Genomic DNA, 27,610 nt, shown 5'->3' on the forward strand with positions numbered 1-27,610 from the left:
GACTCACTTTTTTGCTATTCACAAGTTAGAAGAGTTGATTTAAATGGAAAACAGGAAAACTGCTTTTCGAAAAGAGAATGACTAAACTCCTTTACCACCGTTGCATTTGTGCCTACCTCCTCTCAGGTCCTTTTGTCTGTAAGTATCTTTGTTCATTCACTGTAAGGCCAACAGAATTCAATTCCTGAACCTCTCCACATTAAGTTAAAATGACTTTTTATAAACCTTCTTGGCAGGGAATGATTTGTTTATTGAGTGAAGATTAGTTTAAGTCATTTTACACCTTTATGCATTACTTTCATGGATTTCTTTGGAAATCATTAATGATATTAACCATTTTCATAGAAAAATGTTTTCTAAGTTCTCTGGCAATGTAAGATAAAGTGCTTTTATACTTTACAAAACACTAAGGGCTTTACATGTAACAGGGTAACAAGCGCAAGGTGCAGATCATGCTCTGATGCTAAAGGGGTGGGAAGGCTGTTGTCTTGGGCCCAACTAACATCCATCTCACTCTGCCACGCGATAAACGTTAGAACACAGGCTTGGAAGTTAACCTGAGTCTGGATCTTTAAATGGCATTAGGAAAGCTATGCGACCTCCAGTCTGTTTCCTGGGGATAATAATTACATGAAGATTGAATGAAATTATCTACATTTGTAGCTCAGAACCTGGCACACAGAAAATGCTAAACAACCAACCAAACCAAAAACCAAACCCATTGTTGTCAAGTCGATTTCAACTCCTAGCAACCCTATAGGACAGAGTAGAACTGCCACATCGGGTATCCAAGGAGTGCCTGGTAGATGTGAACTGCCAACCTACTGGTTAGCAGCTGTAGCTTGCCATAGCTAGTAACCACTATGCCACCAGGGTATCTAAACAAACACTTCCTACTATTCCAAATAAACTCAGAGTTCTTCAAATGACAAAGATAAAGTGAATGTGGCTTCTCTGAACAGTATGATTGGCTAACAGTGAACTTTTAAGATCTAATTTCCCTCTCTCATGGCACGCAACCATTTTCCAGAAAAAGCTCTTATAATCATTCATTTAAAAATTAGTGTAAGTAGTAATTTTATATTATTACTTTTTATTTTACTTCAAAATTCATTTTTTGCTTCTTATTTTATACTGTCTTTTGATGTTCCAGTTCTTTTCTTTTTGCATTCCCACTCTGGTACACACAGTATTTTCTAACAACTCCCTGCTTCTCATAGCAGCCCTCCTCTTCTCTTGGCCTCACTTTTAATGCACTGGTAACTTTCCTAAGCTTTGGGAAAACGATTTGTTTAACGCTTCTTGAATATTTATCTCCTCTTTTCCACTCCACCCCTAAAGGAGGCCCAGCCCATCAGGCGTGACAATGGAGTCAGTATTGTCTCATTTACTCAGAAACAAGACATCATCCGCCTTACAAGAGCCAGAGGGCTGGATGAACGATTTAAGTGTCCAACAAATACCAAGTTTCTTTTCATGGTTATGTGCCATCAAGTGGTATAGACTGATCTCTTCTGCAGGAGAAAGCCAATTTCCTTTAATGACATAGAAGCATTTAAATGAAGACTGGGTGAGAGTTGAAAACTTCATCAACCTAAAGTGATATAACTTTTAGCAAAAAAGAAAAATGCAAAGAAACAAGTTAAAGTCTGGGTGAGGGAAAGGGTAAGCTGATAATTATTTACAAAAATCAATATATCAACACCACCCACCTTTCCCCCAAGGCCCTTCCTGAATGTTGTGACTAGCAGAAACCCTTTCAGGCTACACTCAAGAACCACCAAGTGTCTGTCAGTTTGTCATACTGTGGTAACTTGCGTGTTCCTGTGATGCTGGAAGCTTTGCTACCTATATTCAAATAGCAGCAGGGTCAGCTATGGTGGACAGGTTTCAATGTAACTTCCAGAAGAAGATAAACTAGGAAGAAAGGCCTGGCAATCTACTTCTGAAAATTAGCCAATGAAAATCTCATGGATCAAAACAGAACACTGTCTGACTTGCTTGCTTTGGACACGTCATCAGGAGGGATCAATTACTGGAGAAGGGGATCAGGTTTGGTGAAGCAGAGGGCCAACAAGGGCAAGGGAGACTCTTGGTGAGACGGATTGCCACCATAGCCACCAGTGATGGATTCGAACATGCTGATAACCATAAGGATGGCACAGTACCTGGCAACAAATGCTTTGTTCTGTTGTATATAAAGTTACCATTAGATGGAGTCAACTTGATGGAAGCTAACAAGAACAGTGAAGATGTTAAGTTACTAAAAACAAGGATTTTACCTTGTTTATAGTTCTTTTTGGAGCCCTGGTGGCACAGTGGTTAAGAGTTTGGTTGCTAACCAAAAGGCTGGCAGTTTGAATCCACCAGCCATTGCCTAGAAATCCAATGGGGCAGTTCTACTCTGTCCTACAGGGTCACTATGAGTCAGAATCGACTCAACAGCAATAGGTTTGGTTTTGGTATACTTCTTTTTCCACGACTAACAATTGTTTCCATTTAAAAACCTCTGATATAATTTTAAATGTATTTAGAACCCAGCCAAGCAGACAGTTTCTCTTTTGTTGCTCATTATTCTATAAAGAAGGGAATAATGTATCTGACTACCTATAGGAAGTAAGAGAAACAAGGAAAAAAGGGAACAAGCAAGGAAAAGAAAGAAAAGAGAGATGAGAAGGAGGGAATAAGAGTACAGGGTGCTCAAACTCCAGAGATGTCATAACTCTGAGCTGAGTCTGTATGCTGGGTCACAGCACCTGTGACACTGCCTGGGAAGGCTACATTATTAATCTCAACGTCTATCTGTTCATCGGGTGGGGAGCACTCCAAGAGCAGGGACAACCTGCTGTCATCACCATATCACCTAACACAGCGCCTGGTGCCAAGTGGGACACCAACACCTGTCTGCTTCATAACTAAATACAAAATTTATAGAATTCTACACTGTAGACTAAATCTTACTATAAACCCATTAAAAAAACCCACTGTCACTGAGTTGATTTCTACTCATAGCAACCCTACAGGACACACAGTAGAATTGCCCCACAGAGTTTCCAAGAAGCACCTGGTGGATTTGGTCTTACTATAGTTGTTTATAATGTAAAGAAACCAAAATTTAAATTTTAAAGTTAGGTGATATAAAATGGGATGACTCCTCTACTCTTCTAATAAAAATATTTAGAAATATGTCACTACATTGAGTACATATAAAAGTAATGTTGAAGACTATTATTCACATTTTTCAAGTAAAAGCTCAATGAAATTTCAAAGTAAGTATTTAGAAGTTCCCACATTTGAGAAAAAAGGGCTAGCTCTGAGGCCAAATATTTAACTACAATATAGAAAATACACAGAAATTTATTTTAAATTTAGTCTAACTACATGATACGACTATATATATATTCAAAATAGAATATTTATAGCAACCTCATGAAACAAAGTGTGTGTGTGTATATATGTACACACACACACACACACACACATACACACATACATACCTAAACCCATTGCCACTGAGTTGATTCCTCTCATAGAGACCCTATAGGACAGAGGAGAACCTCCTCGTAGGGTTTCTGAGGCTGTAAATCTTTACGGAAGCAGACTGCCACATTCTTCTACCTTGGGGCCGCTGGTGGGTTCAAACCGCCAACCTTTCAGTTAGCAACCAAGCACTTTAACCACTGTGCCACCAGAGCTCATATATATAATACATACAACATAAATTATATATAAACCAAAACCAAACCCAGTGCCGTCGAGTCGATTCCGACTCATAGCGACCCTATAGGACAGAGTAGAACTGCCCCGTAGAGTTTCCAAGGAGCACCTGGCGGATTTGAACTGCTGACCCTTGGGTTAGCAGCTGTAGCACTTAACCACTACGCCACCAGGGTTTCCAAATTATATATATAATATATAAAATATATAATGTTGAGTTAAAAAAATCCAGACACAAATCATTTTCTTGCAAGGTTCAGGGTGGATAATTTCAACTAATTTGAGGGCATGAATCACCTTAAGAATCACAGTCAAGACCCAGCTGCCTTTTCTACAGCAGAACTAATAAGATGTCATGCTAGGCTGGTGTCCTTACTGGTACCCTGATACCTTTTCACCTGTGATTTTAAAGACGGAACCAAAAACAAAAAAAAAAGCAGAATTCTTCAGCTTATACAATATTCAGGGCTGAAGACACAAGGGTCAGTAACTATTCATCATTCTCAGTGTTTAATAAAAAGTACAAAAATTTAATCTAAAAAATTAAGAGGCCACAGGAGGGAAAAGATTCAAAGCTCACAAGTAAATGAACGCTTCCAGATGGAAGCTGGCTTATCAGAGAAGGCCACCTGAGCACAGGGATCCCTAAAGGGACAAACTCATCTAAGACATAGCTGGTGTACACTTACTACTCTGAGTAGGTCAAGCACTGTTATAGGTCCAGGGACTTGGCAGGGAACAAGGCAGATAAGGCCCCTGTCCCCATGTAGCTTACAAATCCTTACACACAGTGTTTTTGCCTTTTGTGTGGAGAGAAAAATCACAGTAGGAGAAAGGAACAGAAGGAACAACTGCAGAGAGAAAAACCAAAAGCCCAGACTGGTTGCTGTTGATTCTGACTCATGGGGACCCCATGTGCTTCAGAGTAGAACTGCTTTGCACAAGGTCTTCTTGGCTGTAATCTTACGGAAGCAGGTTGCCATGCCTTTCTTCCGTGGCACTGCTGGGTAGATTCGAACCACCTAACTTGTGGTTAGTAGCTGAGTGCAAACCGTTTGTGACACTCAGGGACCTACAGAAGGAAAGGTGTTGGCAAAAAGCCTGAGGAAGTGTAGTGAACTATGGAGTAGAAATCCTTCCCACCCTGAAGCAAGAAGATAGTGAGTCACCACATTTCTCTGGTAACGAGTGGAGCGAAGGATTACAATATTCTTTACAGAAGGCCTGGTTAGCTATTTTGAACAGTTGAAAAATTATATAAACTGTGAAGGCACATATGTACCTAATGCCATTTCTACATGATGGTGAGTGAGGTAAACCATGGGAATTGCCTGTTCAGAAAGAAGCAACCACCAGCCTCAAGTGCAGTTACTGTGGAGAGGAGGATATGGTCCACAATTTGTAACTGAAGCATTTTCATATTATTCTTAAGTAAAAACACAGTAAATGTAAATGGTAGAATGAGGCACTCCATAGAGAGGCAAGGGAGAACAGGTGAGAAATCACACTCACAAAGTAGCAAGTAAGAAGACAGTCTGCAAGACCCTGAACACAAATTCAAATTTCAATGGCAAGAGGAGCCAGCTTCACAGAGATCTCTTTTAACACTCAAGATTCTAAGTTTTTTTTTTTTTCCCATCTCTTATTTACATAGTTTTGTTTTCCCTATATACTGACTTTTTCTACTATTTTAAATGACCATTGGCCACTTTTTTGTGCTTCTCATTTTAAACTGTGCATGGGTAAGTTTGCCTGAGAGACAAAGATTATAGAAATGTTAGAAAAGAGGCTACCTGAATGAATTACTTAGTTCTCAAGAAAGGCTATTTAGTGGTACCCTAATGAATAATTAATTTATATGAAAAAATGCTGGTAATTCACCCTACCTTCAAGAGAATAAAAGATTAAAATCATAGCAGAAAAGCTTCAGGTCATTAAAAGGAGTATAAATTTCAGTAATACAAAATTAGAGGTTTCAAAAACATGGGATTTAGTTTTCTAGTCACTAGCTATTCAGGCCTAGCTCATCTAACATTTAAGTTAACTAGTTTACTTAAGATTTAAATTAAATCTTAATTGTTCTTCCCCTTAGTTTAAGAAGGATAACAAGAATGGGGGAGAAGGTAAGGAATCAGCAAGAAAAAGATGCCGGGAGATAGTCTCAGCAAACAGAGAGTTCCCTCGTGTTTTGCTGGGATGTGCAAATCTCACTCAAAGCATTGTTATCGTGAAAGTGGACACAGTAATTGCAGTTCTGTCTATGAATACATGGATGAATTTTTCTTCTCTGGATGTGGGGTAAATTAAACAAAACAAAACTAGAGTTAATTTGTATCTTTTAATAACACAGGCCCACGTAATCGTTAAATACACAGTGAACTAACAAATAGAAAATGAAAACAGCACTCTGTTCAGGAAGGACATTGTAACTGGAATATCTAATAAACTGGAGAAAAGCAAAGTCCTTTTCACCACCTTAGAAATACAGGGGAACGTGTGCATGACAAGAACACTGCGATGTCTGCTGTCACTGTTTATTTTAGATTCAATTTTAAGAAGCTTGCTCAGTTCTAGGTCAATCTCGACTGGCAACTCCAGTGACTAATTCTTGGGTGGTGGTTTGCTCCTATCAGAAGATGTGAACACTGATGTAGCCGATGCCATTTTCCTGGGGCCAAAATGAGTATACTCTTTTTTTTTTTTTTTCTTAACAGAAAACTAAACAAAACAAAACTTTATTAACTGGGTATATATTTAATACTACAATAAAGAGTTGCTGGCTTCAGCCCGCTATGTGTGTACATGACGCTCCATGGTATCGAAGAATGTTAGGATATGACCCTTGTTCACAGAAGTTTACAAAATAGTGCAACCCCCAAGCAGACATAAATGTTTCCATGTTCACACTATAATACAGATTAGACACCAATAACGAGATACATTATTAAAGTACTGCATGTTGTATATTTTGAAAATCTGTGTCAACAATCTCAAAATATATTTATTTTGCATTAGCCACATATTTTGCATTAGTTTAGTGTACTTATCTGGGGGCGAGCAGGTTTTTGGGTGTGGGAATTTTTAAGAGTGAACTGTGCCAGTTGAATAGCTTTAATGCTTGAGAATGGTGATGAGTTTTTTTTTTTTTTTTAATAAGAATTACTTTTGAGCTGGCATGATAAAACTGTTGGAAGAGAACAACATTTAAAATGAACCATCTCCAGAATTTGTAACTGGCTGGTTCTAAGCTTACCATCGTGACGTATGGTGCTTCGGGAAGCCAACTGGCTGTGATGGTGTGTGTGCTCAGTACAGGGGAGCTGTTACGTATACCCTGTTAACCTGGTGAATTCCCATTGGCTGAATATATCCCCTTCCTGTGGCAGTTTGTGCCATTTCATGGAGACAGTGATAATGCTTTACAGACCAAAAGGCTAGCTTCACTGTGATACTCAGGATATTTTCACACTCATGTGCAAAAAATAAGTTAACTTCAATCTACAGAGAAAACAGTAAAGTCAATAGTTCGCTTCTCTCAACTTTTCCTCACTTTACGGAATAGTGCTGGAAAAAAAAATCAAAAAATGAGATAATGCGGTAGTAATGGAAGAAGACTTCTTGGGAAATCAATGAGAAGATCAAAATAACTGTTGTGAGTGGAGTTTCTAGAATAATTGTCTGTGTTTGAAAGAGAACTTACCAGTGACGCCATGTGATTCCTGCTGTAGGTCACAGTACCAGAGCCGGTTTACTGGATCACAGCCCTCCCTGATTGATAACAAGACATAGCGACCATCATCAGACAACTGTGGAGAAAACAAGAATAGGGTGAGGGCGGATCAGAGCTTATTTTTTGTGAGAGCACTGTTTAATATTAAGTGAAAAACAAAGGTTAACTTCAAATGCATTATCTTCACACCAAATGTATGATCTGAAAATAAAAGTATCAGAAAAAAAAGAACATTAATTTTAATTTCTTCTTATTTTAATCAGAGTTTGTTTCGACAGAGCATAGTGAAATATTTAAGTAGAAATACCGGTAGACATAACTGAATGTCATGACTTCAATGTGATTTTCATTAAATTTCTAGTCTATTCTTTAACTGTACATACACGCAATCTGTCATTGTGAATATTAATATCCTTGGCTTTAAGGTTTCTTCACTGGCTACATATTTAAAAAGCTGTTGTTATAAATGATGAATAAGAATTAGTAAAATGGACTTGGATACAAAGAAGTTCACCATGGTTCATACTATATTAACAAGTATTTAACGAACAGTCCTTTTATGCATATCCTTAGCCATCTCTACCACTTGATGTCAGAGATGAGAGGCCTGTGCTTTTGTGGATTTCCTTTTCAGTATTAAACAGCAGATGCTTAGATAACAAAATGAATTCTGACTGCCAAAAAAAACTAATGCAATGAACTATATTATTGTTTTGAGTTGTCAAAATTTATATAAATGGTGCCAAACTATATATATACATCCTCCTACGACTAATTTTTTTCACTCAATACACTTTTTTTAATTACTGCATGTAAGTCTACTTCACTCATTTTTAACTATTGTACAGTATTGCAGTGGAAGAACATACTATAATTAATTGATCCATTTTCTTACCAATAAACATTTAGATTGTTTCACTTTTTTTTCTTATTACAAACATTTCAGCGAACGTTCTTGAACATATTTATTTATGGCCTTATATATGTGTTTTCCAGGGTATATAACTAGAAGTAACAGTGTTAAGTGGTAGGATATACACATATTCAACTTTATCAGATGTTATCAAATTGTTTTCCAAAGTACTTTTTTCAAGTTTACACTCTTAAACAGCAGTAGCGTATGAGAGTTCCTATTTTTCCACATCCTCATCAACTGTAACTCTTTCATTTGTTCATTCAATAAATATTTGCTAAGTAGCTATTATGTACATTTTTCTAGGTATTGAAGACAAATCAGCGAACAAATCAGGAAAAATGTTATATTCTAGTGGGAACAACAAACATATAAACATGGAATTATGGAATATATTAAACCCAAAACCAACCCCAATGCTGTCTCACAGCCACCCTATAGGACAGAGTAGAACTGCCTCATAGTGTTTCCAAGGAGCGGCTAGTGGATTTGAATGGCTGACCTTTTGGTTAGCAGCCAAGCTCTTAACCACTGTGCCATATTAAAAAATATCACCTTCTAGTGCCATATTAGAAGGTGATAAATGACATGGAGACTAATCTGGTAGTTATATGTTCTATTACTAGTTCTTTGTTAGCTTTCCTTATACTTTTAATATGTATAGCTAATAAACCAATGTTTAGAATTTTAGTTCCATCTCATTTTTAAACCTCCCTAAATTAAGGATATCTTCAGCAACCTCGCAAATGTAATTTTATTATACATAATGCAAAGCAGTCTCATTTAAAATAATACATATTTTTGTTCCCTTGTCCTTTAAATAAGAACAGAATTTTTAGTGTTTAAAAGTCACGCTATTGTTACCGATCACCAATCTAACACAAAGGGTCCTTGTATTTTCCCAAGTTAGAATATATGTGAAAGACCAACTTTATCTTCAACAAGCTTTATTCTTCTTGAGTCAAGCAAAAGGAGTCAGCGGAGAACTAAGCATCTCCAAAAGGCTGACTCAAAAAAGGAAGCAAAGCTAGGGCTTACGTGGGTTTGGTGAAGACAAGAGAGTAATGAATATTTAGTGGGCTTCTTTCAAGGGGCAGGTACTTCTCAGAATGTCAATGTATGTTAATTAGGTTGCATGCTCATCTGGAATCCAAGATGGAACCCACTGATATTCAAGATGGAGTCCTCTCAGCAGCCCTTGGCATCACTTATGTGATATAACGCAAGCGCACTCATCTTTGGCACTACATTGCCATCTTCAGAGGGCTAAGGAAGGTTAAACAGTGGTCAGACTTTGTTCTTCTGCACATGCGGGGGCCTATAGAGGAGGAAGGGACTAGAAAAACACTAAGAAGGAGATAGTAATTCACAGGTTGTTTCAACCTTATCTCATGATGACAGGGTGTGGTTCCTGTTTGCCCAACTTCTAGATCGTAATCTTTTAACAGCTCTTTTGTTCCACCACCAGTTAACCCTACCTGTCTGACTATATCAATCATAAATGATGACTAATTCGGTTGTAGTGATTCAGTCAAAAAAAGAGACCAGTAAAATGCACTTCAAAGACAACTGTCTCAAGCACATCTAAGGAGTTGTTCTCAGCATTTCTGGGTGGACAAAACAGTTGTAGCCATTTATATTTAATCTAACTTAAGGAGGTAGAACCAAGATGACAGAATAGTCAGACGCTTCCTGTAGTCCCTCTTACAAGAAAGATCCCCCCCCAAAAAGTGAATCGATTATATATGACAATCCAGGAGCCCTGAACATCAAAGCAAACTTGAGGAATCAGACTGAGTGGCAGGGGCAGGGAGAGACGGTTCAGAAGCAGTGAGGAGTTGCCAGATCCCACCTGGTGGGAACCAGCAACTGGCAGGCTGAATACACAGTGAGGCAAGCAGTGGCATTGGGGATACGTTTTCCACACTGGGAGAGACCAAATGGCAGAGAGTCTACTCAACCCTCCAGAACCAGCAAGAAGCAGCCTTCAATTGGCAAAAGATAAGTACATGCATCTAACCTACAGTATGGATCAAAAAACTTCCCCTTTGGGAAGAACCTCTCTCCCTGCTCCCTCCTTCTATGTACCAGGTCCCAGGCCTGCTTTAGCAATTGCTTACTGCCGCTTTCCCTGGGCTGGAAGTAGGGCCCGTCATGTGCCCTGAGCCATTCTCCCGGCTTTGGGACAAATTAACAAACAGGAAAAAATAATCTGCCAGCTCCTCTAAACCATGAACTCAGGGCAGGCACAGCTCCTTTGCCTAGGCACAGGCATAAGGGGTCTGTGGACTTTGAATGCGTTTCATCCCTGCAGAGACCTGTGTGGGCCCATTTCAACAGTGTAGGCCCCCATTAGCACAGTATAATAGGGTATATACTGGAAGCCTAACTTCACCGTATCAGCTATATGGTGCGGTGGCAGGTTTGTGACACCTGATGCTGCTCTGCCCATTAAGCAGGGTCCTCACCTACCCACATCAGGGGCTGAGGACTGTTAGCTCCACCCATGCCACCTAGCCACCTACAACAGGGGTCTAAGACTAAGGGGTGCTTCCTAGTCATTACAGCTAACAGCATTCGGGGCCCAGAGTCTGGGCGCAAAACCCACCTACCTACGCACTCTGGGGAACCAGGACATGCTTCCTTCCAGACACTCAGGAGCAGCTGTCAGCCCCCTGGCTTGCTCAGCATGTGACCCCTTACTGTAGCCAGATACCTGTGCCTACTCCAATCACTGCTGCCCATCTAGGACTGTAGGTAAGAGCCTGCACCACATACTCGGTGACTGATATCTGGACAGCTGAGCTGAATCCATATAAGAAAATAAATGGACTTTTGGGCTCATATACCTAGTAACAAATCTAACCACCTGATGACAGGACATTAGAGCTTCAAAGGCACCGATAATCAAACTAGCTCACATGAGCAGCCTATTTGGGCATATCAAAACAAAACAAAACACGAAGCTAGGACACAGTAAAATATAACAACTTATTAATGGCTTGGAGACAACAATCAATATCAAATCACATAATGAGGCAGACCATGATGGCTTCAGCAAGCTCCCAAACAAAGAATGAAGAAATTTTCCAGAGGAAGAGAACTTCCTGGAATTACCAGAGGTAGAATACAAAAGAGTAATATACAGAACTCTTTAAGAGATCAGGAACTAGATTAGGTAAAATGCAGAACAAGTGAAGGGACACACAGACAAAGCAACAGAGGAACTTAAGAAGATTATAGAAGAGCACAATGACAAATTTAACAGGCTTCAAGAATCCATAGAGAGACAGCAAAGAGAAATCCAGATTAACAATAAAATTTCAGAATTAGACAATTCAATAGAAAGTCACAGGAGCAGGATTAAGGCAATGGAAGCTGGAATTAGTAAAACTGAAGATAAAGCACTTGACAGCAACTTATTTGAGGAAAAATCAGATAAAAGAATTTTAAAAAATGAAGAACCCCTAAGAAGGATGTGGGACTCTATCAAGAGGAATAACCTATGAGTGACTGGAGTACCAGAACAGGGGAGGATAATAGAAAATATATTTAATTTAAGAATTCCCAAGGCATATTGCTATTGGGATGCCAATTAAGTCAGTTTTTTTCACTATAATTCTCTTTATCACAACCCAGGGATGTTCTATAGCCACCAAACATATTTGCTAACAAATTTGGAAAGTATAAATTTTCAAATATTCTAAGTCTCAAATCTCAAAATAATTTTAAGTCATTGTTTCCCCAGAAATATAAAGATTAGAAATATACCTTCTTCCACTAAAATTTAATCTGTAACAATACATATTTAACCACAGCTTCATACACAGACTATCTCAAGGCTGTTTTAAAGATGAATTCTGACCATTTCAAGGTAGTTTTAAAGATGAATTTCAGAAATCATTAGGAAGGAAAAGACAAATACTGGGAAAGGAAGAAAAATATTGTTGACGATGACATCTGAATCTTGAAAGAATAAAGTGATTCTCCTGAAAGCTGGATAAAAGGAAAACAGAAAAGCAGAAGGGCCAAGGGCCCATCGGGCCTTCACGAAATGGTACAAATTCCAGTTCACAAAATACTGTTATTTTTTCTTTAAACAGTGCAACATCAGTTAGAATAACTAGCAACACAGTTGTTCTAAGGATGCAATGCTAGTCTTAAACCAATTATGAAATACGCAATGCCTAAATCTACCCATTACAGCTTTTAAGTCTGTATTATTTTCAACAAATTTTCCTTATGTAAAAATTACTGTTTCATGAAAATCTACCATTTATGTAAATAAACATTAGTTAACAAAAACAATATACTAAGAATTATTCTCAGTGAAACATTTATATTTGCTGATTGAAATCCTTTACTTGTATTTCTAATAATAACAGCACAGCAGGATGAAAGATAACTCTTTACCGCTCTTATTACTGCCAGGTTAAAAAAAAAAAAAATTTCCCTTTAGATACAGATTACTTTGGCAATCTAATTCTATAAAGTCATTGATTGAATTACATCTAGAGTACCGATTAAATATAAGTGAGAAAATGTTAATTGAAGAAGAGAAAAGTAGTAACATCTGTATTGATAAAAGTAATTGGAAACAGGAAAAATGCAGGCATACAAAGAACATGGTATTCTACAGATGAGATGAATAACATTTGGTATTTTACTGGTACTTGGCTTTTCATTATCCACAACCAGACAAATATACTTGACAGATAAAAACAAGGCCAGAAGCCACCCTCCTTGGTCCCACCCTCATGGCTGGCAGGAAGGCATGTCTCCTGGGGGTGGGAGGAGCACAGTGCTCATCTCCAGGCCTTACAGAGTAATTTATTCTTCCTTTTTTCCTGGGCTCCTTTTCCTCAAACTTAACTTCCCTCTGCTCTGGAACAGAATGTGGATGAAGGTCTAGAGTGAAAGAAGAAAGGCCACTTAGCTTGCTTTCGTTAAGGCTACTGGGGTCTCCCCTTATGACAACCCTGAAGGGCTGTCCCAGCTTGAGAGTGCCCTGTAGGTTTGCTGAGGTCTTTGTAATGACTAGGCATGGCAATATAGATCCTCTGGGAAGTCTAGTCTAGTTTACCAGAAGAGTTAACTACCATAGGTTCTGGGCAAAAATCTGTCAATAACGAAGTGTAATCCTTTGCTGAGGGGTAGATGAGGTTGGAGATTGCTAGTGGCACCAAAGGTGGCTGGTTGTAACAGGAAAATCTAGGTGCCAACTAAAGTTCCATCTCGACCAAAGGGATGATTTAACAAGTGCCACCAAAGACAGCATGACAGCTGTTCACTATTCAGGGAGTCAGAGCTGAGGTTGTTTATTCAACCAGCATTTACTGAGGGTCTACCAGGTATCTGCTAAGCACTTGGCTGCTAATGGAAAGGTTGGTGGTTCAAACCCTCCCAGTGGCTCTATGGCAGAAAGACCAGGCAATCTGCTCCTACAAGGATTACAGCCTAGAAAACCCTATGAAGCAGTTCTGCTCTGTCACACAGGGTCACTATGAGTCTAAAATTGACTTCATGGCACCCAACAACATCGACAACCAAGTGTGCGCTGCTGAACTAGGTTCTAGAACACATAGATCAATAGAACAAAGCCCTCAAGAGCTCATCCCCATATGGGAGAGAGCCAGACACACATACACAGATAAAGCAGTATTTTCCAAAGATAAGAGCAAGAAATACAAAGTATGATGGAAATATGAGAGAGGAGCAGCTAATAGGGGAGGAAGCAAGAGCGAGATCTGAGAAGGATTTTGGGAACAGATGGTTCTCGATTATTACTACTTTTTTTTTTTAATTGTGCTTTAGGTGAAAGTTTATAGCTCGAGTTAATTTCTCATTCAAAAAAAAATACATTTTTTTTTTTTGTGACACTGGTTGCAATCCCCATAATGTGACAGCACACTCCTCCTTCCCATCCTGGGCTCCCTGTTTCCATTCCTCCAATTCTGGTCCCTTCCTGCGTTCTCATGTTGCTTTTGGACAGGAGTTGCCCATTTGGTCTCGTATATTTGATTGAACTAAGAAGCACGTTCCTCATGTGTGTTATTTTTTGTTTTATACACTTGTCTAATCTTTGTCTGAAAAAGGAGCTTCAGGAATGGTTTCAGTTCTGGAGTAGCAGAGCGTCCAGAGGCCATAGTTTCACAAGTTCCTCTAGTCTCTGTCAGGCCAGAACGTCTGATCTTTTTTCGTAAATTTGAATTCTGGTTTACGTTTTTCTCCCATTATGTCCGGGACTCTCTGCTGTGATCCCTATCACAGCTGTCAGTGGTGGTAGCCAGGCACCACCTAGTTCTTCTGGTCTCGGGCTGGTGGACTCTGGTTCATGTAGTCCTTTAGCCCTTTGGGCTAGTATTTTCTTCAGGTATTTGGTTTTCTTCATTCACCATTGCTCTGGATGGGATGGGACCAACAGATGTATCTTAGATGGCCACATGCAAGCTTTTAAGACCCCAGACACTACTTACCAAAGTAGGATGTAGAACATTTTCTTTATGAACTATGTTATGCCAGTTGACCTAGATATCCCCCTAGACTATGATCCCCAGCCCCAGCTACTCGGTCCCTCCAAGTGTTTGGATATGCCTAGGAAATTTTTATGCTTCTGCTCTGGTCCAGTTGTATTGACTTCTCCTATATTGTGTGTTGTCCTTCCCTTTATCTAACTACTATCCAGTTAATGATTTCCCGTCTCCTTTCCTCCCTACCCTCATAACCACCAAATAATTTTTTTTCTGTGTTTAAACCTTTTTCTTTGAGTTCTTATAATGGTGGTCTCATACAATATTTGTCTTTTTGTGACTGGCTTAGTTCAGCATAATGCCCTCCAGATTCATCTATGCTATGAGATGTTTCACGGATTCATCATTGTTCTTTATCATTGCATAGTATTTCATTGTGTGTATGTACCATAATTTATCCATTATCTGTTGATAGGCACTTAGGATGCTTCCATATTTTTGCTATTGTGAATAGTGCTGTGCATATGTCTATTTATGTGACAGCTCTTATTTCTCTAAAGTATATTCTTAGGAGTGGGACTGCTGAATCGTATGGTATTTCTATTTCTAGCTTTTTAAGGAAGTGCCATAACATTTTTCAAAGTGGTTTTACCATTTTACATTCCCACCAGCAGTGCATAAAAGTTCCAATCTCCCCACAACCTCTCCAACATTTCTTATTTTCTGTTTTTTGGATTATTGCCAGTATTGTTGGGTTGAGACGTATCTCAATGTAGTTGCGATATGCATTTGTCTAATGGCTAATGAACGTGAGCATTTCTTCATGTGCCTGCAAGTTGCCTGAATGTCTTATTTGGTAAAGTAGCTGTTCATATCCTTTGCCCATTTTTTATTGGGTTATTTGTCTTTTTGTCATTGAGGTGTTGTAGTATCTTGTAGATTTTAGAGATTAGATCCTTGTTGGATGTGGACCGCCAAAAATTTTTTCGCAGTCTATAGGTTCTCTTTTTACTCTTTTGGTGAAGTCTTCTGATGAGCGTGTTTAATTTTTAGAAGATCCCAGTTATGTAGTTTCTCTTCTGGTGTTTGTACATTGTTAGTTATGGTTTGTATCCTATTAATGCCAAGTATTAGGGCTCCTAGTGTTGTCCCTATTATTTTTCCCATGATTTTTACCATTTTAGATTTTATATTTTAGTCTTTGATCCATTCTGAGTTAGCTTTTGTGTATGGTGTGAGGTATGGATCTTGTTTTATTTTTTTTTACAGATGGGACTTCCAGTTATGCCAGCACCATTTGATAAAGAGACTGTCTTTTCCCCATTTAACAGACTTTGGTTCTTTATCTAACATCAACTGCTCATGGATGGATTTATGTCTGGGTTCTCAATTCTACTGCAGTACCAGGCTGTTTTGACTACTGTGGCTGCGTAATAGGTTCTAAAACCAGGTAGTGTAAAGCCTCCCACTTTGTTCTTCTGTAATGCTTTACTTATCCATGGCCTCTTCCCTTTCCACATAAAGTTGGTGATTTGTTTCTCCATCTCGTTAAAGAATTCTGTTGGAACTGGGTTTGGGAATGCATTGTATTTGCTGATCGCTTTGGGTAGAACTGACATTTTCATAATGTTGAGTCTTCCTATCCACAAGCATGGTATTTTTTTCCCACTTTTTGAGGTCTGTTTCGGTTTCTCGCAGTAGTGATTTGTAATTTTCTTTGTACAGGTATTTTACGTCCCTGGTTAGATTTACTCCTAAGTACTTTATCTTTTTTGGCACTATTGTAAATAGTATTGATTTGGTGATTTCCTTTTTGAAGTTCTCTATGTTGGTGTAAAGGAATCCAACTGATTTTTACGTTAATCTTGTATCCTGCTACTTTGCTGAAATCTTCTATTAGTTCCAGTAGCTTTCTTGTGGATTCTTTGGGGTTTTCTGTGTATCACATCTGTGAATACAGATATTTGTACCTTTTCATTACCAATTTGGGTGCCCTTTCTTTTTCTTGCCTTACTGCTCTAGCTGGGACTTCCAGCACAATGCAAATAAGAGTGGTGATAAAGGGCATTCTTGTCTGGTTTCTATTCTCAAGGAGAATGCTTTCAGTCTCTCTTCATTTAGAATGATGTTGGCTGTTGGCTTTGCATAAATGCCCTTTATTATGTCAAGGAATTTCCCTTCTATTTCCATTTTGCTGAGTGTTTTTATCAGGAACGGGTGTTGGGCTTTGTCAAATGCCTTTTTTGTGAAGATTGCTAAGATCAAGTGGCTCTTTTATTTATGTGGTGGATTACATTGGTTGATTTTCTAATGTTGAACCATCCCTGCATACTTGGTATGAATCTCACTTAGTCATGATGAATTATTTTTTTGATATGCTGTTGAATTCTATTGGCTAGAATTTTCTAGAGAATTTTTGCATCTATGCTCATGAGGGATATTGGTCTACAGTTTTTTTTTTTGTAGTGTCTTTGGCTTTGGTATCAGGGTTACGCTGGCATCACAGAATGAGTTCGGGAGTATTCCTTCCTTTTCTATGCTCTGAAATAGCTGTAGTAGCGTTGGTGTTAGCTCTTTTCTGAAAGTTTGGTAGAATTCTCCAATAAAGCCATCCAGGCCAGGGCTTTTTTTTTTTTCCTTTTTCCCCTGGCCCCGGGGAGGCGGGGCGTATTACCTCTTTAATCTCTTCTTTTGTTATGGGTCTGTTTAGTTTTTCTACCTGAATTTGTGTTATTTAAGGTAGGTAGCGTGTTTCTAGAAATTTGTCCATTTCCTCTAGGTTTTCAAATTTGTTGGCATATGATTTTTCATAGTATTCTGTTATGATCCTTTTTACTTCAGTTGAGTCTGTTGTGGTATCACTTGTCTCATTTCTAATTCAGGTTTTTTGCTTCCTCTCCTGTTTTTGTTTTGGCAGTTTGGCCACTGGTTTGTCAGTTTTGCTGAACTTTTCAAAGAACCAACTTTGGGTCTTGTTGACTCTTCCAATTGTTTTTCTATTTCATTTATTTCTGCTCTAATCTTTATTTCTTTTGCTTCCTAAGGGCTTTTTTTGCTGCTATATTTCTATTTGTTCCAGACGTATGGTTAATGTTTTGATTTTGACCTTTTCTTCTTTTTTGATGCATGCGTTTATTGTTATAAATTGACCTCTAACCATTGCTTTCACTGTGTTCCAAAGGTTTTTGTAAGATGTGTTTTCATTCTTATTTGATTCTATCAATTTTTTTTATACCATCCTTGATATCTTCTATCACCCAGTTGTTTTTTAAGCAAGGTATTGTTCAGTTTCCATGTATCTGATTTTTTTTTCCCCTTGCTGTTTCTGTTACTGATTTCTACTTTAAGGCATTATGATCAGAAAAGATGCTTTGTATTATTTTGATGTTTTGGATGTTGTTATGGCTTGCTCTGTGGCCTAAAATGTGGTCTATTCTGGGGAATGTTCCATGTGCATTGGAAAAGAAAGTATACCTTGCTGCTGTTGGGTACAGCGTTCTGTATAAGTCTATGAGGTTGAGTTGGTTGAATGTGGCACTTTAATCTTCTGTATCTTTATTGAATTTCTTTCTCGATGTTCTGATCTTCACCAAAAGTGGTATGTTGAAATCTCCTACTAGTACTGTGGAATTGTCTATTTCTCTTTCCAGTGCTGTTAGAGTTTGTTTTATGTACTTTGGAGCCCTGTCACTGGGTGCATACATATTCATTATGGTTAACTGGCATATTGATCCTTCAATTGTCATATACTGTCCTTTCTTATCCTTTATGGTGGAATTTGCCTTAAAGCCTATTTTATTGTCACTCCTGCTCTCTTTTATTTATTGTTTGCTTGACCTTTTTTTTTTTTCTTCCATCGTTTATTGTCTGACATTGTTGGTTCTCTAGTCGAAGGACTCCCTTTAATATTTCTTGTAATTTTGGTCTGGTTTTTATGCATTCTCTCAATTTCTATTCATCTGGAAATGACCTAATTTCACCATCATATTTGAGAGGCTATTTTGCTGAAGATATAATCCTTGGCTGGCCATTTTTTTCCTTCAAGGCTTTATATATGTCATCCCATTGCCTTCTTGCCTGCATGGTTTCTGTTGAGTAATCTGAGCTTAGCCTTATTGACTCTCCTTTGTAAGTGACTTTTCGTTTATCCCTAGCTGCTCTCAGGATTCTTTGTCTTTGGTATTGGCAAGTGTGATTATGATGTGTCTTGGTGACTTTCTTTTGGGGTCTATCCTGTATGGGGTTCATTGAGCTTCTTGAATAGGTATCTTCTTGTCTTTCATGATATTCTGCCAGCAAATCTTCAACAATTCTGTCTTTTCCATTATCCTCCCCTGTTCTGTTACTACAATCACTTGTAGGTTCTCCCTCTTGATAGTATCCCATATAATTCTTAGGCTTTCTTATTTTTTTTTTTTTTTCATTTTTTTTCCTCAAACAAATTGGTGTTAAGAGATTATCTTCAATCTCACTAATTCTGACTTCTTTGTCTCAATTCTGCTCCTGTCACCTTATGTTGAGTTGTCTAATTCCGAAATTTTATTGTTTATCTTTTGGATTTCCAGTTGCCGTTTCTGTATGGTTTTTAGCAGCCTGTTTATCCTGTTGTTTTGTTCTTGCATTGTTTTCCTGAATTATTCTATTGCTTTGTCTGTATGTTCCTTGGTTTGGTCTGTGTTTTGCCTGATCTCCTTCCTGATCTCTGTATATTAGTCTTCTGATTCTTTAACACATAGTTCCATTGCCTTATCTTCCTCCGGAAGGTTTTCTGGCTCTTTATTTCTGTGGCTTGCCAGAGCCATCCTGTCCTGTTTCTTTATGTGATTTGATATTGACTATTGTCTCCAAGGCAGCAATAAGTTATTAGATTTATTCATTTATTGTATTTTTGTTTACTGTGTCTACTGTGTATTTTTGTTGTTTTGATACGTCCAAGTAGGCTGAGTGTGTGAGCTACTCCAGTTGTGGGTGTCTTTGAAGTTCTCACCTCCTGTCTCCAGGCGGTCAGAGCAGCTATTAGGTGTGTGAGCCCAGGAGCCTGTTCACTGTTCTTCGGGATGCAGCTGTTCAGGGCACAGGTGTCTGGGTCGTTGGTCACTGAGTGTGTGGTGCAGAAACTCTCATCTACAGTTCCAGATGGACAGGGCTACACGAGGGTGTTCAGAACAGGCATGGGTCACAGGTTGCACTGAGGGGTGATGTGTGGACCAAGGCAGGGGGCTGTTGGCTGCCCTGGGTACCCTGTGTATCTGTGTCTGTGAGAGTGCATGGGGGGAAGGGGTTGAGTGCAGCCAGTCCTTGGGCACCTGGTACTGTTGGCTGGAGGGACTAGGAGGCGCCACTAATTCTCAGGCCCCTGTTGTGGGTGGCTAGATGGAGTGGGTAGTATTGCCAACATTTAGACCCCTGGGATGGGTGGGTGAGGCCCCTTCTTAGAGGGCAGGGCGGTGTCAAATGTCACAAATCTGCACCTCCCACTTGGCTGCTGCTGGTGAAAATGGCCTTCTGGTAGATGCCCTGCTCGTTTTGTCCTAATGAGGGTGTGCAGTGTTGGATTTGCCCGCAAGGCACTGGGGCGGGGGTAAAGGGTGGGAGTGAAGGGTGCTGTAAGTCTGTGGACACCAATGCTAGTGGCTGTGTAATTGAATGGGTGCCTCCGAACCCAGCTATGAGTTCCTGGCTTAGGGGGCGTGGTGTTGTTAAATGCTGCGGGATTGGTGTTGGAGTGGGGTCTGGGTATGCATGAGGGGAAGGGAGTGCTCCTCAGCTGTGGAACTGTGGTAGGGGAAAGGATTATGGTGCCAATGTACCCGGTAGGTTGGGAACTTGCACTTAATTTTCACCAGGTCTGATGTCACTCTTGTTTGGTTCTGGAGGTGTGTGCAGATTCACTGATGCTTGGCTGCACCAGATGGGATAGGTTTCAGCTTGGGATGCTGCTGCTTGTATCAGCCTGTGTGTGCGGTGCAGAATCAGCTAGCAGGACATCGGTGATCCCATGATCCATATTTCCCCGTTTCTGCTGTTTTCAAATTGTCTCTCCTTCCACCTGCCGCTCAGTCCAATTTTTCAGCTTTGTTTTTGATGATGAGGGTTCCTAGATTGGCATATGTATTCAATTGACTTGTTTTTTTTGGTCTTTGTTGTAAGAGGGATGACATGAAGCATCTGACTTTTCTGCCATCTTGGCCCCACCTTCTTGACAATTGATTCTTAAAGGAGAAGTAGAATCCCTCTACAGATGGTTGCTTAAATTTTTCTATACTTTCAACTGTTGTGTTGATATAGATATTTGGCATTGACAGCTATGTCTAGTACATACTCAAGCTACATATATTCTTTATCAAGTGTGCATCTCACTGGAAGACAACATCAGTATGTGTAGTGGATGCTGTGGTACACTGCCCTCTAGGTCTGAAGAACTCATCCTCCCTGCTGCCAGGTGCTGGTAGCAGATGACTCTCAGCTGAGACCCTCCCTGGTACTTGTCCTCAGGTTGAAGAGAGCCATCTCCTGCAGGTCATGTATTCCTTCAGAGCGATCTCACATCCAATGACTGGTTAATGCAAGGGTACAAAGGCTCAGCCCTATCACCTGTTAGGACAACCCTTACAGGCTATCCCATCTTGATATTGCCCTATTAGGTTTGCTGAGACCTCTGTAATGACTATATAACAGTTTGACTCCTCCCTCTGCTTCCTTCACTCCCCACAAGTGGAGATTCTGAAAGCATTGCCATTAAACTTCCTACACACGAATTTCCATGGTGTCTGCTTTCCAGGGAACCTGACCTGTGACAGTATGCAAGGCATCCAAAAAGCCCTGTAAATATACAGTGTGTAGAATCACACCACACACAGCTACTGCTCTTCCACTCAGACTACTGAGAGGGTCCAACAAACTGTATATTTCTCCCTGCATAAATTCTGAATCAACTAGAAATGAAACAAGAGTCAACAGACAGAGAACCAATATACTAACTTTGCTGCTGATAAAGCCGACACTTAAGAACATAGCTTAGGGCAGTGAATCAGCGAGGCAGGCTTGCAAACTCCCAGTCTCCCCACTATCTAGCCAATAATACTTCATTGAGAAAGCCTGATGGAGGAAAATTACTCTCCAGGCAGAACTGAAGAGTGGGGAGAAAGTATCTCACTGTAACATTTGTGGTTTCTTACCTTGGCATATTTTAAGAGGAAACCTTTCTAAGTGTTGGCTTCTATTTTTGAATATGGCACCTAACAACAGGTTCCATACTCATTTACATTTATCAAAAGGGAGAAAAAAAGGTAGGATATAGGTATGGGAGTACTGTTCTTTATACTTTCATTATAGAAAACATATTACTAACAAATATTATAGTATTGAAGTACATGAGATAGTAACATGTACCAAGAAAACTCCTGATAGATGTCATTCAAAGTATTACACAGAGTGTGTTGTTGTTAGGTGCTGTTGAGTTGGTTCCAACTCACAGTGACACTATGTACAACAGAACAAAACACTGCCCGGCCCTGAGCCAGCCTTACTGTCATTATTATGCTTGAGCCTGCTGTTGCAGACACAGTGTCAATCCACCTCGTTGAGGGTCTTCCTCATTTTCCCTGACCCTCTACATAACCAAGCACGATGTCCTTCTCCAGGGAATGGTCCCTTCTGACAACATATCCAAAGTACATGAGACGAAGTCTTGCCAGCCTTGCTTCCAAGGAGCACTCTGGCTGTACTTCTTCCAAGTCAGATTTGTTCATTCTTCTGGCAGCCCATTGTATATTCAATATTTTTCGTCAGAATCCTAATTCAAAGGCATCAATTCTTCTTTGGTCTTCCTTGTTCACTATCCAGCTTTCCCATGCATATGAGGCTATTTAAAATACTATGGTTTGGGTCAGGTGTACCTTAGTCCTCAAAGTGACATCTTTGCTTGTTAACATTTTAAAGAGGTCTTTTGCAGCAGATTTGCCCAAGGCAATATGTTGTTTGAATTCCTGACTGCTGTTTCCATGGGCATTGATTGTGGATCCAAGTAAAATGAAATCCAGGACAACTTCAATCTTTTATCTGTTTATCATGATGTTGATTATTGGTCCAGTTTTGAGGATTTTTGTTTTATGCTGAGATACAATCCATACTGAAGGCTGTAGTTTTTGATCTTCATATTAAGTGCTTCAAGTCCTCTTCACTTTCAGCAAGCAAAGTTTTGTCATCTGCATATTGTAGGTTGCTAATGAGTCTTCCACCAATCCTAATGCTGCCTCCTTCTTCATATAGACCAGCTTCTCTGATTATCTGCTCAATATACAGATTGAATAAGTATGGTGAAAGGATACACGCCTGACACACACCTTTCCTGATTTTAAACCACACAGTATCCCCTTGTTCTGTCCCAACAACTGCCTCCTGGTCTATGTACAGGTTCTGCATTAGCACAATGAAGTGTTCTGGAATTCCTATTATTTGCAATGTTATCCATAGTTTGTTATGATCCACATAGTCAAATACCTCTGCATAGTCAATAAAACACAGGTAAACATCTTTCTGATATTCTCTGCTTTCAGTCAAGATCCATCTGATATCAGCAATGATATCCCTCATTTCACATCCTCTTCTGAATCTGGCTTGAATTTCTGGTAGTTTCCTGTCAATGTATTACTGCTGCAACAGTTTGACAATTATCATCAGCAAAATTTTACTAGCATGTGATATTAATGACATTGTTTTAAAATTTCTGCATTTTTTGCATCGCCTTTCTTTGGAATGGGCACAAATATGGATCTCTTCCAGTTGGTTAGCCAGGAAGCTATCTTCTAAATTTCTTGGCATACAGGAATGAGCACCTCCAATGCTGTATCTATTTGTTGAAACATCTCAATTGGTATTCCGACAATTCCTGGAGCCTTGTTTTTTGCCAATGCCTTCAGTGCAGCTTGGACTTCTTTCTGCAATACCTTGGTTCTTAATCATACACTGCCTCCTGAAATGGCTGAACATCAACCAATTCTTTTGTTACAGTGACTCTGTGTATTCCTTTTACCTTCTTTTGATGCTTCTTGTGTCGTTCAATATTTTCCCCATACAATTTCTCAAAATGGCAACTTGAGGCTTGAATTTTTTCTTCAGTTCTTTCAGCTTGAGAAATACTGAGCATGTTCTTCCCTTTTGGTTTTCTAACTCCAGGCCTTTACACATTTCATTATAATACTTTACTTTGTCTTTCTGAGCAGCCCTGTGAAATCTTCTGTTCATCTCTTTTACTCTATCATTTCTTCCATTTACTTCAGCTAGGTTTATTCTATGTTCAAAAGCAAGTTTCAGAGTCTCTTCTGACAACATTTTGGTCTTTTCTTTCTTTCCTGTCTTTTTAGTAACCTTTTGCTTTCTTTATGTACGATGTTCTTGATGTCATCCCACAACTTGTCTGGTCTTCCGTCATTAGTGTTCAAAGCATCAGGTCTATTCTTCAGATGATCTCCAAATATGAGTGGGATATACGCAAGGTTGTATTTTGGTTCTTGTGGACTTGTTTTAATTTTCTTCAGCTTCAACTTGAACTTGCATATGAGCAATTGATGGTCTGTCCCACAGTTAGCCCCTGACCTTGTTCTAATTGATGATATTGAGGTTTTCTACCATCTCTTTTCACAGAAGAAGTCTATTTGATTCCTGTGTTTTCGATCTGGTGAGGTCCGCATATATAGTCACCATTTATGTTGCTGAAGAAATGTATTTGCTATGAATAAGTCACTGGCCTTAAAAAATTCTATCACATGATTTCCGATGTTCTTTCTATCACCAAGGCCATGTTTTCCTACTACAGATCCTTCTTATTCGTTTCCAACTTTTGAATTCCAATCACTAGTATTTATCAATTCATCTTGATTGTATGTTTTATCAATTTCAGACTGCACAAATTGGTAAAAATCCCCAATTTCCACATCTTTGGCATTAGTGGTTGGTCCATACATTTAAAAAATAGTTGGATTAACTGGTCTTCCTTGTAGGCATATGGATATTATCCTAGCACTGACAGTGTTGTACTTGAGGACAGATCTTGAAATTTTTTTTTTTTTTTGATGATAAATGTGATGCCATTCCTCTTTGTCATTCCTGGCATAGCAGACCATATAATGTCTGATTCACAACTGCCAATAACCAGTCCATTTTAGCTCACTAATGTCTAGGATATGGACATTTATGTGTTCCGCTTCATTTTTGATGACTTCCAGTTTTCCTAGGTTCATAGTTCATACATTCCATGTTCCAATTATTAATGGATGTCTGTAGCTGTTTTTTCTCATTTTATATTGTACCGCATCAGCAAATGCAAGTCCCTAAAGCTTGACTCCATCCACGTCATTAAGGGAGACTCTACTTCGAGGAGGCAGCTCTTCCCCAGTCATATTTTGAGTGCCTTCCAACCTGAGGGGCTTATCTCCTGACACTATATTGGACAATGTTCCACTATTAGTTGTAAGGTTTTCACTGGTCAGTTTTTTTAGAAGTAGACTGCCAGGTCCTCCTTCCCTGTCTGTCTTAGTCTGGAAGCTTCACTGAAACCTGTTCACTATGGGTGACCCTGCTGATATTTGAAATACTGGTGGTATAGCTTCCAGTATCACAGTAACACACAAGCCGCCACAGTACAACAAACTGACGGACGCAGAGGGTCAGAGTCAGTGGTTTACACTTACTCTAGTAAATTCACACATGCTGGTCCAACAAACATGTAATTCCTGTGACTTGGCATATTCAGGAACATAACCCCTAGAAACCCAAGAACTGAAAAACCACAGAATTCAGTGAGATAAGCAGCAACCCGAGCATACCTCAGAGGTTCTCGTCCAAACCATTTACGTTCATAAAATGTCTTCAGTAAGTGCTCCATGTAGGCGTGATGGTGATCTATTCAGACCAGAGTCTTAGTCAAGCTGTTCCATTTTCCAATGGTCATCAGCTCTGCCACCAACTCATTTGTTTTGGTCAGTTTGGCTATTCTCAATCTCAGTACTACATAATGACAAGGACAAGCCTCTTTTCATTAGTGTCATGTTAAAAGAAAATTAACAGAAGAACCTTTATTAAAATTTTTAACTCTCAATTATTTATAACAATTTAAAAGGTCATGGCCTTCAGAATGACCAGGCACATAACTAATATTTATACCGACATAATATATATGGACTTTCATCAAGCATGTTTATCATTCTCAAAGAAAATTCGTAATCTGTTTTGTGCTAGAGCTACTGGACTCCAAAGCCATGTGATCTTTGGTTAACCAAATCTTCACAGACATGGAATTTCTTTACACATATGAATGCTTCTACTTATTACCCAACAAAAACAGAGTGGAGAAAATGTTTTCATAATTTGAATCCACATGTATTTTTTCAAGTTGAAGAAAGTATTTTCTTTCCTATGTTATGATAAAAGAAATTCTGTCCAAAAAAGTATACTAAAAAGCAGTGACACTTGAAATTGTCCTAGAAATTAACAAAAGGAGTGGAAATGCATTTTAATAGCTCTGAATGTTAATTATGTTACTCTCAGAGCAGGAAACTTTATCAAATTTGTTTCGGAGACTCCTTTGGATTCCTCTCATAATTGCCGTGAATCACAAGAACATCCTTTGAACATTAAGTACACTTCCAAAAGTTAATTTAGGAAAACTTTTAAAATGTTGAACTAATCACCTGCAGTGATGGCTTTTCACTTATGTGACTCATTTATGAGTCTGAAATAAAAATAAGAGACAGTTTCAGTAGCACAAGTACAGGGGTAGCCAGAAGCGTATGTAATCGTATACATTAACATAAATATATCCAATAGAGGGCCATTGAATCAAATTACCCACCTTTCCCAATATAATATGGTACTATAGCAATAGAGGAGGGGAGAAATCAGTCCAAATACTTTATGACGAGATGTGACAGAAAATTGTAAGAAAAGAAAGCCCATTTAGAATTTAAAATCATGTAGTTCTTGACATTATATGGAGTCCTTGGATGGCACAAACCATTAAATGCACACCTACTAACCAAAAAGGCTGGTGATTTAAACCCATTCAGAGGTATCTCGGAGCAAAGGCCTGGAGATCTGTGTCCAAAAGGTCACAGCCATGAAAATCCTATGGAGCAATTCTACTGTGCAACACATGGGGTGGACTGGACTTGGATTTGACTCTAAGCAACTTGTTTGATTTTTTGGTTTGACAGTACCAGATTTTTACACAAATAATGGGTGCCTTCTACATTTGTTTGCCAACCAAGCTCTTCCCCTCCCTGTGAGGTATTTTTGTTGATGTGCACTATGTTTTTTTTTCCTCCAACATGTAAAAAAATTGGCATAGAGGTGCTTATGTAAATACCTCGTGGCAGGGGGAGGGCATGGTTGGCAAACAAATGTAGCAGGCATGTGTTATTTGTGTAAAAATACCGTAAACAGCAACTAATGTGTCTGATCTACTTGGTTGTTTCTGTGACAGATAACCTTGGTCGTTTAAGAATCTGCAGCTTGTTTTCCTTTTTTCCTACTGAACAATAAGAGGGGGTTCAGTGAAGATCCATTGACATGGGAGGAGTCCCCTAGACGACTGCCCTGAGATACTCTCTAAACCTTGAACCGAACCTATCCCCTAAACTCACCTTTTAACTAAATAGCAGGTTAGCTCAAAATAGTTAGCAATGAATGTCACCCTTGAGTGCTGGCCTCTGTTAAAAAATTATAAGAGACCAAATGGACAACAGTTACTCTAAAGTATAGATGAGAAGGTTGGGGAGCAGT

The 27,610-nt window shown here is 39.1% G+C and overlaps 1 protein-coding gene across 3 annotated transcripts in view; it reads right to left on the reverse strand.

Annotated features, from left to right (window-relative positions):
* PREP (prolyl endopeptidase) overlaps nucleotides 1-27,610 on the reverse strand; it is a 142,644-nt gene that overhangs the window by 69,636 nt on the left and 45,398 nt on the right. For all 3 annotated transcript variants that reach the window (XM_064289275.1, XM_064289276.1, XM_064289278.1), the window contains one exon: nucleotides 7,418-7,523. In XM_064289275.1, coding sequence (XP_064145345.1) covers nucleotides 7,418-7,523 — 106 coding nt within the window. The remainder of the gene's footprint in view (nucleotides 1-7,417; nucleotides 7,524-27,610) is intronic.

Source organism: Loxodonta africana, chromosome 1 (genome assembly GCF_030014295.1).
Source record: "Loxodonta africana isolate mLoxAfr1 chromosome 1, mLoxAfr1.hap2, whole genome shotgun sequence".
Taxonomy (NCBI): Eukaryota; Metazoa; Chordata; class Mammalia; order Proboscidea; family Elephantidae; genus Loxodonta; species Loxodonta africana.